At 38.8% G+C, this 13,361-nt stretch overlaps 1 protein-coding gene across 1 annotated transcript in view; it reads right to left on the reverse strand.

Moving 5' to 3' along the window:
- Window positions 1-13,361, reverse strand: part of ADGRV1 (adhesion G protein-coupled receptor V1) — a 425,471-nt gene that overhangs the window by 224,609 nt on the left and 187,501 nt on the right. The window contains exons 78-80 of the mRNA XM_081133843.1: window positions 10,584-10,991; window positions 4,634-4,818; window positions 256-505 (exon numbers count right to left, since the gene is read on the reverse strand). Of these exons, the coding sequence (XP_080989969.1) occupies window positions 256-505; window positions 4,634-4,818; window positions 10,584-10,991 (843 nt within the window). The remainder of the gene's footprint in view (window positions 1-255; window positions 506-4,633; window positions 4,819-10,583; window positions 10,992-13,361) is intronic.

Raw genomic sequence — 13,361 nt, forward strand, 5'->3', positions numbered from 1 at the left:
ATATTAGTGAAAGCTATATTTTTTCAATTTCCTTACTCTTACATATAGTTTACTCAATAAAACATGAAGGAAATATTTCCAGCTGTTTTTGAGGCAAAACATTTGACAAATAGTTCATAAAGATGGGCCATGTTTCATAATTAGCTCACCATGTGCAGCACTTCCCACAATCTGATCAAGCAAATGCATTCTGAGGAGTGTGGCTGCCATGGGAAAATCAGATTCCAACCATAATTCTTTATAATGATAGATTACCTTATTTTTCAGGGCAGGAAGACTGTTTCCACTTATAAACCACTGCTGGCTGCTATACTCTGTGAACTGGACGGATTCACATGTACTTTTCTCAGACATTATTTCTGCATCTGGGACATCCAATAACCTTTCTGGAATTCGAATATAATCACCTTCCTTTCCTTCAAACTTGTGCCCATTGATTTGCTGAGGATACCAGTGAAGAGCCAGTATTGACAAATATGGGCAGCTGTCTAGGATGGTTTTGCTTCTACAAGAGAAAAGCAGAGGATCTGCTAAAACGGCATGCGCTGTATATATATTTTGTATTTGTTCTATACATCCACTTATATTTGTTAAAATGCATTACATTGGGGTTCTGTTCTTTGTGTATATCCATAACACTACTAACCCAGAGCAGTAGAGAGAATGTGCTTTCAGTTCTTTTATAGTTGTCATGATTTTTTTCATAGAACTTTCTTCATCGCCTTGCCTGATCCTCCTTATAAGCTAAAACGGGGGTTTTTGAAAGCTGTTCCACAAATATCAGATATGATCTGTGGCTGTAAAATGGACTTTTCACTGCATTGGTGGAATAGGCTGAAGATAAGGCACACCACTACCGTGGAATACTAGGCTCTACTTAAGAGTATTGTAAACCTTATATATCTGCAGCCATGTTTTCATCAAGAGTTCCCTTACCCCTTTCTGACCCATCAGAGAATTACTAATTTGACTATGTGACTGGTAGGAGAAACAGCCCTGAATAGTGATTTTTATTCATTTAACAATACTGGTTTGAACATCCCCTAAGCATAAGATCCTGTGCTCCGTGAAATTGATTGCAAACCTCAGTGTTTTGAAATCAGTTAAAAGCTTGTTTTAAAATATAGACTTCTGCATAAAACACCAGACTTAATAAATAAGAACCCTTGCCTGGGGAGAAAGCTGGGGATTCTAGGAATCTGTATTTTTTAAATTTATGTTATTGTTGAGAGTATTACAGATGTCCCCCATTTCCCCCCTTTTGTAAGAATCTATATTTTTTAACCAGCCCTCCAGCCAATATGACACATCTTGTCAGTGGACACATTATATTTGCAAACAATGAGGAGATACAAAGATGAATCAGATATGAAGCCTGCCTGGAAACATGTAGTAGATATTAGGATAAAAATTACACATTAAATGTTAAAAAGTAATATAGGCCACAATAAATGAAGAGTGCATATCATTATAATCATGGATCTAAATGATTTTTGTCAAGACTGCTAACCAAGGAAATGGAGCAAAGATTTTCAATAGAAGATTTGAGAAAGAAAGGGAAGGGTAAGGGATAACCTTCATCTCTAGCTATATGCCCTCTCTAAAAAAAAATAATTGCCACCACAGCTTTAACGACATTTGCATTGATGCCTTCAAATAACTATCCTTAATTCAGCTATTCATCCAGAGCTCTAGATCCTAATATCCAAGACTCCATTGAAGCACCTCAATCTATACAGGCCACACACACCTCCAAATCAGCCTAAACTCATCTCTTAATCTCCCCATCCGACCTCCCACATTTTCACTGGTGACTCTCAGCTAAAAGCTGCCACTGCCACAGCCACCCACATACAATGTGGCTGAGACCAGTGAACCTCAGCCATATGGCCGCATACCCCCCTCTGCCCCACTAGAATCTGCTGAGATTTAGCTCAGTCAGCACCATCATGGACTCAGCCCCCTTTGCACAATGAGAACATCACATGCATAGTGACTGCTCAACCTTGACACAAGTGTGACAGATTCCTGGCCCTCTCCCTTACTGATGATTCCACTCTCCCTGACACCTTAACCTCAGATACCCAACACCCTTCTACTGCACTTGCTTTGATCAATCCCACCATCTGCTTTACAACCAGGCTGAAGAGAGGGGTGGAAACCCAGCGGGGGGAACCCACATTATCTTGTAGTTTGGCACTAGTAAAAATCCATAGTAACCAACCTGTCAGCCCTTAATGCCACTTGACATTGTTTTAACTTGGCTTCCACGTGACTGTTCTGGAGTCCATCATTCTCCTCAACATCCCTGCTCAATTCCCAACCCTTCCCTCTCAGTAGGTGCCCTTGAATACTGCGTAAGACAGCGTGTAAATACTGCATATCAGAATGGTCAGCATCTTCAGAGTTGGCTGAGGAAAAAGCTAGTCTTGATCTCTCCCTTATTTTTGGTGTTCAATGTGTCATCTATAAGTTAATTCTACAACTTAATTATTTTTGAGGTTACCATACTCCTCATATCCCTTCCTTAATTTCAGCCCTCATCTTCTCTTACCTGAACAATTAGCGCTATGCAGTCTTCCTATTTCCTGACTTACCCTATTCTTTAACATTTACCACTATCCTCAAAGGTAGGTCTAACATCCTAAGTCTGATTCTCTCTCTTTCTCTCTCTCATACACACACACACACACACACACACACACACACACACACACAACTACCTAGCTTATTCTATGTTTAACCTTTAAAGGCTGATGATCTTCCTCAAAAACACCACACTATTCTTTCCTGACTGCGATCATACATGCTGGTTCCTCTTCCTGGACAGCTCAGAAGGAAAGGTAAGTCTATGGAGAGGAAGGACATGGCAGGAAACATACTGATTCATTTATTCATTCTATTCACTCCTCGTACCATAGCCACTGAGAATTTACCACATGCCAGACGCTGTTGTAGGCCTTGGGAATACATTAAGCAACAAAACAGAAAAGACTATTCTTTACATGCACCTTAGACTCTCTTGAGTTCTCACTGGGCTTCTGAAGGCACAGGTATGGAAACCAACATTCACAGAAGGGTAGATGGTTCACACCTAAGACAACCTCAATATCCTGGTGATGTGCAGAAATATGGAAAAAAGCTAATTGAAAGAACTGGGACTATGGGGAATGTAAAGCTATGAACTACTGACTTCACTGAACAACATAGTTAAGACAGTGTAAAAGGAAAAAACAGTAAGAGAATATTTCTTAACTATGCACATGCACACACACACACACACTGTGGCCTCAGTGCAACCTACTTGAAATAAAGAAATTATCCATTTTACAGGTTTATGAAGACATTTGAGACATTTATAAATGGCACTGAAGAGCTGTACTGTTAGTCTCAGCTGGACATTTAGGAAAAGGGAGGACTGGAGAAGGGGCTTCCAGAAAGGGCACGCAGAGCTTTTCAGATGCTCTGCGGACACTTCTAATTAAGAAAAGTTGGTTCTGTACCCAAACCTCAAGTCACACCCTGGCACTGACCTAGGATGAAAGTCTGGGGCACTTGGGAGCCATGGGGCTCAGAGTGGAAGATAAATTACAAAGCAAGTGGCTTACAATCTCTTCTGACAACATGGCATGGAGGCCAGCAGGGGCAGTGGAATCATGTAGGCCTGGGATTGGCCTGCAGGCCTGGGATTGAGCCCAGGGCTCACCATGGACTAATTGTGTGACCACTGGCAAGATATGTGAGATCCCTAACCTCAGGTTCTACATCTGTAAATAAGAATAATAAAAGCCCTAATCTGATCTTTGAACAGCTACTTAAAATGATCTTTTGCAGGGATAAAATAATATATGCACAATTTTTAATAAGGACTAGTTCGATCCATATAAAACTTTCATTATACTGTTAATACCTAGATAAAAAAGATAATTTTATACAGTTCAATCTAATATAATGTCAGGACTAAAGCAGAGGTATAGTTAATATCACATTATTATTATTATTTTACTCTTTGATCTATCTTGTAACACTTTTATATTTGGATTGACTATCTCTTTGAACTTTATGTGTCTTGTGATCTAAGAAGTAAATATAAAATTTTTACATACCCAACCAATATTTCAAATAACAAGTCAGTTCATAAAGGGCCCATAAATGAAGAGATGGTTATGCCAAATTTTTTAAATGCAGCTTTCAAAATATCTCTGAATTTCAACATAACTTGATGAATGCTGATCACAGCATTCATCAATAAATAAAAAATAAGCTTTATAGAAGCCCTTGCAAGGTAGCTCAGATGGTTAGAACATAATCCCGATACACCAAGGTCATAGGTTTGATCTCCTGTCAGGGCACATACAAGAATCTACCAATAAATGCATAACTAAGTGGAACAACATTTATATTTATAAAAGACCTTTTAAAACAAGAGGAATATGTTATTGCCAGGATAAATTTATTTTTCTTGATGTAATTATTGCTTTTTTCAAATAATTAACTATTTGCCCACTAGGCACAATGCACTGACTGTACAGTCTCTAATTACATCATCTAAATGTCAGCTACATTGTATATTACTCTGTAAATTGTGAAGGCATACACATAAAGTACAGCTAGTATATTAAAAGATACTCACTTTTCACCAGGAGAGCCACAGGTGACATCAGTCAGCAGAGAAAAGGCAAAATTCTCAGTCACTTCAGTAAAGTGACTGAACCCCCTTGTGTCCTTGCGCTTCGGGTTAATAAGAGCACAAAGAATCTCATAGAAAAGATTTCGGTTCTCAACACTGAATGCTTGATTTTTCCCTTCAACAGTTATCTGGGGAAAAACAAGAATAAAAATATATCTTAAAAAATAAAATGCTTAAATAATATGTATCATACAATACAATGTGTTCTTTGTTAACAGTTATTATAACAAAATTACAAATCAGGCTCAAAATTACATTTCAAAAACATTCACTTGTACTTCAAAAAGCATAAATAATCACTTATAAAGAAAAGGCACAATCACCAAAATATTTTCTATTTAATAACTAGACAAAGCCCAAAATGGTTGCATGGATTGCTTATTTTTAAATATAGTAATTAACATCATGAGTCAAAATTAATCTCTCTTTTGCCTGGCCGGGTGTGGCTCAGCGGTTGAGCGTTGACCTACGATCCAGGCGGTCGGGGTTCGATTCCGGGTCAGGCACATGCCCGGGTTGTGGGCTCGATCTCCAGTCCGGGGCATGCAGTAGGCAGCCGATCAATGACTCTCATCATTGATGTTTTTATCTCTCTCTCCCTCTCCCTTCCTCTCTCTGAAATCAATAAAGATATACTTTAAAAAAAAAATCTCTCTTTTATATCTATCCCAAGAATTCTTATTATTTTGACCAACAACTAAGGAAATAAATACAAGAATGTCTGTCCATAATAGAAGATTCATCTTGATTATTGGTGCTTTAATGAACAGAAACCACCACATATCACTAAATTTCTAAAACATCAAATGAGAAAATCCTATTCCAACTAAGAGTAGTCCAGAGCTCCTGGCATTCTTGCCTTTACCTGTGAGTATGAACCTTCCTACCTTACAGGGCTGGGTTATTTGTTGTTTGAGGGAAAAGGAGAGTAAGAGGATAAATCGCTTTCATGATTTATTTTTTCTTTTACCAGAATGATGGGGGTCACATCTTTATTGCCTGCCTAAGCTTTGGTGTGAAGCCTTTGACTTGTTATACTATTCCACTCATATATCTGAGAATTCCCTATTAATTCTTCAAAATCCAAATTAGCCATCATTTCTCTATGACTTCTACACTGTACCCCACCTGCCTGATCATATACATGATCACTCTCTTTGTAATTTGCACATACCTTTATTGATGAACTTAGGACAATGTCGAAAGGATTTGCCTGTTATTCCTACTAGTTGAGCTCCTTGAGGAAGTGGCACGTGTTTCCCTTTTTTTTTTATAATTTTATAACCTATGCGGTACCAAGCTGATAGCTGTACTCAAGATCTAAGTTTAAGACTAGCCATCTCAAAGACAGCAAGGAAGAATGGAGAGTGATCCACAAGGAAAAATGATAAAAAGTACAGTATACAAATTTAACAAAGTAAAATTTACAATGGAGCCCAGCCGGGCGAGGCTCAGTGATTGTGTGTCAACCTAGGATCCAGGAGATGTCGGTTTGATTCCCGGTCAGGGCACGTGCCCGGGTTGCGGGCTCGATCCCCAGTTGGGGGCGTGCAGGAGGCAGCCGATCAATGAAACTCTCATCACTGATGTTTCTCTCTCTCTCTCCCTCTCTCTTCCTCTCTCTGAAATCAATAAAGACATATTAAAAAAAACCCAAAAACAAAACAAAAAACAACTATTATAAAAAAAAAATTACAATGGAGACAGGAAACAGCCCATTGGATACTGAAACAAACAGTATGTTAAGTGGAAAATAAGCTCAAGAAATTTTCCCAGGACTCAGAGAAAATATTAACAAATAGGACCAATCCATAAGATACAGCAAGCACATATAAGGAGCAGGTAGAAGTAAAACCTACAAAGTTCCTTGGTAAGCTAAGGAAATACTCCTGTCTAAAAATGCAGAGCTTGCTTTACACCACTGAAAATTAGAAAAGGAACCACCACCAAACGTATCTGGTGATTTCTAAATATTATTTCAAGAGTAAAAAAAAATCTTACCAGAAAACCAGACAGGAAAAAATTACTAACAGAGAAACAAAAATTCAATTTGACATCAGACTTTTTTTGCAAATGAAATGCCAGAAACCACCAGATCAACATGTGGAGTTTTGAGAATTAAAGGCTGTGATCCAAAAATTCTAGAGTCACCTAACCTTTCATTCACATTCAAGGGAAAAAGAAAGTTTCTTTCAGTAAAACACACACAAATATCAAAAAGCCATTTATATAACTTCTATAAAGTGCTGTTCTCAGTTGGTTATATTAACTTCTCTAATTACCACAACAATCTTGTGAGGGAGAGGCTAGTGGATTTTGTTTGTTTCCAGATAAGCAAACTGAGACAGAAAGAGAATACCTCACTTGTCTGAGTGCACTGAGATGGTGAATATCCCAGGAGGCCCTAGTGACAGCCAACCTGCCCTAACTCAAAACATCCCCCAACTTGCTTGTCCTAGAATAACAACACAGCTGACTCCGTTTGTAGTCAGGTCATGCAAAATTATTGCAAGCATGAAATATAAAACTGGGTAGTAAAATATAGAACTAAGTCTAAATCACTGTTATCAAATAAATCAAATTATAAAATAAATCAAATGTAAAAAATAATTCTAAAAACATAAGATATATAATATAAAAATATATGATAAGAAGAAATATTTTGCTCTGAAAGGCCATTTTACATAAACAATAAAAAGAACCTCCCAAATTATCAAAATTGGCTTGCAAAAAGTACAGAGTCTGGATCAATCATGGGAAAATTTTTTTAAACTGTCAGGAAAGAAAACAAAAAAGGGATCTTTGGAAGGGGAGGGGAGTCTATCAGACTTTCAGAGAACATATTATTCCCTGTGCTTTCCAGTGTTCCAGAACACAAAATTAGGGGCAACACCTCCTGACTCATGGTTTACCAAGCTTTCATAACCTGGAAACCAAATCCCTAAGAAATTAAGTTTTGCATATCAAATCCAGCAGCCTTAACAGACTGATATTATTTAAAAAAACAACAGCATTTTAAATAATTTTCATTGCACCATACCTAGGAAAACAAAGGATAGAATATTATGGCATAGCAAAACTTTGCCCAAACCCACAGCTGAATTTTATCCAAAATATAGTGAGTCATTTCAAGTTCTTGCTCTTATTAGCACACAGTTGTGTCTTCTGAACATAAATAAGTAGTCACTTCTAGCGAATGTAATAATAATATGTAAGATTTATTGAGCTCTTCCTATAAAAAATATATAGTGTAGAGCAGATTCTGCTTCAAAGAAGTTAGAATCTGGGGAAAAATAAAGCTTGCAAATATGAAACAATTTCACTTAAAATACAAGACCTTATAGAATGAAATTCTACCCGGTATGTGGAAATTCTCCCAAATTTGAGGCTACCTGAGAGTTTATATATTAAGTACATATAAAATATATGAATGGCTGCCAGATAAAGTATAGGTGACTCTACTTGAATTTTCAATAAGCAACCAATAATTGCTTGATATAAGTATATACAAATAAAAATATTTATTTTTATTCATAATACACTAAAAAATGTTTTCATTCATTATTTATCTGATGTTCAAGATTAACTGGGCCTCCTATATTTTATTCACTAAAATTATAACCCTACTATATGTGATCATATACATTTTCAGCGCCTGTTTTATTACTGTCAAATTCTAATTATTATAAATATCTAAAATATCCTTTTGTCCCTCTAAATGGCGATTATTCTTTCAGCTTTTGTTATTATAAATTGGCTCTAATAAACATTCTTGTTATACATATATTTGCATAAATATTCCCTACACCCATTAGATGTCTTTATTTTCCTTATTTTCTGCAGTTTTATTGAGATATAATTGACATATAACATTACCTGTCAATTGACTTTGCTTATGATATATACAAAAATAAATTTTGTTTAAACTTTATGTGGTGAAGTCTATCAGTCATTTCCTTTACAACTTCTGGGTCTTGTTTTATGCTTTAGAACATGGGTGGGGAATGTCTGGCCTGTGGACTGTATACAGCTGGAGAAATCATTTGATCTGGCCCTGCCAGGGCAACCGCCAGCAGGACTTGAAATTCAATAAATCTAGGAGCTTTTTTCATAGCTAATTTTTAAGTCGATAATTTTGTATGGCACACAAATAATGTTATAATATCCACATAGCCCTTGGCAGAAAAAAGGTTCCCCACCCCGGCTTTAGAAAGACCTTCCCCTCCTCAAACTAATGTCTTAAAACTGATTTGTACTTCCCGGCAAGATGGTAGTGTAAGTAGTCTCGGTACTCACCTCCTCCCACAACAATATCAGGATTACAACTAAACTACAGAACAACCATTATTCAGATCTGCCTGAAATCTAGCTGAACGGAAGTCTTACAACTAGGGATTTAAAAAATCACATTGAGACTGGTGGGAGGGGCAAAGACATGAAACAGGCTGGTCTCACATCCACATGTGGTAGTTAAAAATCTGGAGGGATATCTCGGCTATGGAAGATCCCCTGAGGAGCAAGGGGTCCCAGCCCCATACTAGACCCCCCGAGCCCAGGGTTCCAGTGCCAGAAGGGAAGTACCATAATTTCTGGCTGTAAAAAATAGCGGGGATTGAGGATGAATGAGGCAAGAGCTCCTGGAGTCCCAGGCAGTTCCTCTTAAAGGATCCACACAAGATTTACTTGGACTCACTTGCTCTGAACTTCAGGGCTGGGGCAAGAGCTCAAAAGGCGCCAGGGACATACAGGGAGGAACTGAAGTATCTGGTATCAGCACAAGACCTGGAAGGGAAGCTTTCTGCCAGGCAAAAGTGCTGGCAGAGGCCACTGTTCCCTTTCTGAGAGGCCCCACCCACAGAGCCAGTGGGTGGGCACTGTATCTGAGTCTCCATCAACCTGGCTCATACTGTTCGCCTCACCTGGTGATTCCCTGAGACCCTGCCCCATCCAACTGGTGGGCCCACCCAAGCCATTTCCAGTGGCTTTTCCATACAAATGACCTGCCTTGACTCATGATTTTCTTTTCTACCCTTAAGGCATTGAATTTTAAGAGACATATAAGCAGTAAAACAGGCATGATAATCTAAAACCCCACTGTAAACATTTTAAGTATTTAAAGTTCACCGCGTCAGAAGTATAGTATTTATGAATTCATATGCATGTACTCAAAACCTTTTTTACTTGTATATAAATATATTGATAACAAATATCTTGATTAAAAAAGTCTCAAATAAACCCCCATAAGAGTCTTTTCCTTTAGTAATGATTCTTTTAGATATATTTCATTTATATTCTTAGGGCCTAACATTTCCCTTTAATGCCATCATTTGCAGAAGTGTAAACGAACAAATAGGTTTAAAATAAAACCTGATTGGTCTAACACGAGTATGAATGCCTGAATTTATCTGGTCACTCCTGAGTTCTCCTTGTCTGTGTTTTCAGTGCCCAGGAGGAGCAAAGAACAAGCAGAGAGCAAAAGCTCCTTATCTGTGGCATTTAAACAGGACAAACTATGAATCTAGTTCCAGTTCTCTTTTTATAGTCTCAAAAAACTATAGTCTCAATTTAAAAAGATATTCATCCACTTTCTGGAGAATCAGACAGAGCCTGTAGCTTCTGACATCTATCTGGTGCCTCTTTTCAGACACTGGGCTGTCCTGGCCTCTGCAGTAGATAACTCATCCCTCTCCGAGTTTAAGACTGAGATTTCCAAACAGGCATAAGTCACATGCAAGCCAAGGTACATTGTCAGATATGGTAAGTTCCACTCCTGTGTTCAGAAATTTAGCTCTACTATAATTTCATGATAGCTGACATTATAAATGTATATGTGTTTTTTAAATTTATTTCTGAAATCTTACCAACCCAACTCCTGACACTTGCCAGGGCTCACCTTGTGTATTAAGTGCATCACGGCACTGAGCTGCTCGTCCGTGTTCTCCGTGGCCACTTTCATGCTGATGCTGTGGAGCACCCTGTTGAGAATGTCACTGTCCAGGGGCTGCTGAAGCTGATCGGCGAGCCCCCAAACGGCCTGCAAATCTGCGTCAGAGACTAGCGTGATGTTGGCAGTCCCGTACACTCTGTCAATTCTGGCACCGCCTTTTGGGTCAGAAAGCATAATCTGGAAGCGCTTAGGAAATGGATTTAAAGACCCCGTCTCTGGGGTCAGGATCACATCCAACACGGTGTTTCTCTGGCCAGGTTCGAAGATCAAGGTGCCTTCAGTTCTCACAAAATCCTTCCCAGAAATAGCCGGAGATATGAGAGTACGACCCACTGTTTCCGCACTCCTCAACTCCTAGAAATTAAACAACACACCTCAGAGAAGCTGCAGGACCTCCCATCTTGGCCCAAACAAACTCCTACTCCTTAGACTATTTCGATTTCTCTTAAGCATACCAACGGGCTATAACAACATTACAATGGAATCACTGGGTTTTATAGTTTTTCTAATCTCCCGAGATAAGTTAGAGGAAAATATGTACATCATACAGCGGAGAGGTTAGGAAAGACAGATGCCTTAGAGTAGACCGAGAAAGAGAATTGCAACTGTCACTGCTGCCTCGTGGTATTTCTCCAATTGGGAACACACTAAAAATCGTGCTTTAAATAACACATGCTGCAAAATACATATATATGGAGGAAGAGAGGGAATATTTGCATTTTCCCCTAGAAATGTGGAGGAGATGGGGTTTGGGGGAATAAAGAGAAAGCAGAGGGAAGAAAGGAGGAAGCAGGAGGGACTGGCCTCTTGTTATTTTTACTTAGACATGAAAACATCCTGAGGAATAAGGACCTTGGGCATGTACTCCTCTGAATTTGTTTGAATTGTGGTTATTAAAAGTTTTTTGTAAATTGAAGCATGAGAACTCAGTCAAGGAAGAACGGAAGTATTGTGAATTTACTTACTAATGAGCAAACGAATTTTAAGCTCCTAATACCTGCCAGGTGGCACGCAGCGGGTGCAGATACGAAGGACAGAATGCCTGCACTCATGGAACCCAGCAGAGGATGCAGACAGTACAGAAGCTGTGGAATTAACAATGTAACTTTACATTAAGTTGAATCCTATCAAGAAAAATAAGACAAGGCAGAGCATGCAAGGTGATGGTCAGGGTACTGTATTAGATACGGTTGCTCAGGGAAGCTCTTAATGTGACATTTGAGCAGAGGCCTCAGTGATGTAAGGGAACAGGCCACATGAGGACCTGGGGGAAGTATTCTAGGCAGAGGAAATGGCTATTACAAAGGCCCCAAGGAAGAGCCAGAAGGCAATGCAACTGGAAGGAGGGGGAAAGCACAGCAAGCTGGCATCAGAGAGTTGGGCAGGGGCCAGATCATGTACATCCATTTTATAAAGTGTGGCAGGAAGACACTGGAGGATTCCAGGTGAGTGACACATTTTATTTCCCATTTTTGTGACTATTCTGGCTCCCACGCATAGTTAGGCTGTAGCAGAAAATGTGCATGAGGCAGGGAGAAGAGATAGGAGGTGTTTGCATTAGTTCATGAAAAAAATAATGGTATCTTGAAGGAAGATTGTGTGAGCAGAAAGAGTGACATGTGCTCAGACTGCGAATATACTTTGAAGGTCGAGTGAGTAGGATTTTGTGGTTAATACAATGCTGGGTGGAGAGGAAGAGGAGAATTGAGGGCGTTTGCTTTGACTGATGGTGGAAAACTGGGGAAATATTGTTATGGAAGAAATCACGAGTTATTTATTAAGCCTGAGATGCCCCTTAGACAGTGAAATGAAGATGTCGAACAGGAGCACTCAGATACATGAGTGTAGACTAGGGTGGTGAAGAGGCTGTTGGCAAAAACTCAGGGGTTCTCATTTTATAGATATTTCAAGAAACAGGTCTGGATGGTCTAGCCTAGAGAGTGAGTCTCGCTGCACCTCATTACTTATCAGGAAGACCAATCAGGAATAGGAAGGAGCTGCCACGGCGGTAAGGCCTAAGAGTGGGAAAGGGTGATGTTCCAGAGCCCACAGGACAAGAGCATTTCCCGGAAGTGACCACGTGTGTCAGACATGAAAAACCAATGAAGATAAAAGGTTTTTAAGAATATCTGCAGCAAAATGGTAAAAATAAATAAGTAAACAAATAAATAAATAAATTTTTTTAAAACCTTGTTGAAGGAAACAATACAAAAGTCTATTGTCTTCAGAATGAATAAACTAAAGTGTCCATTGGAATACTGTGTCACAGCAAACTGAAAGAACTACACACACCAACATGGGTGTTTCTCAGAAACATGTTGAGCAAAAGCAGCACACCATAAAACAATACAATTGGCAGAACCTCAATTGCATAATTTCCCAAACAGTTAAACCTAAACAGCATATGGTAGGTGGTAAAAGTATAAATAAAAGCAAGGGAATAAATGAACATGAAATTCAGGATATAGGCTACCTATAAGATGGGGAGAGGTTATCCTGCAAGGAACAAACAGGATAGAATCAGAGGAGGGTCCATGGCAGCTAGTTATATGATCCTGATAAAGCTGAATTTCTTAAGCTAGGTGGTAGTGACTTTATTACTATAAACTGCACATATACATTCTGTCCAACGTTTTCTGGTAGGACTTATTTCACAATTCAGACATTTAAAGGAAATAGAACCATCAAATGTTCTTGTGTTTATGAAATACACACACAAAAACA

The sequence above is a fragment of the Miniopterus schreibersii genome (genome assembly GCF_964146895.1).
Source record: "Miniopterus schreibersii genome assembly, chromosome: 3".
In the NCBI taxonomy this organism is placed as follows: domain Eukaryota; kingdom Metazoa; phylum Chordata; class Mammalia; order Chiroptera; family Miniopteridae; genus Miniopterus; species Miniopterus schreibersii.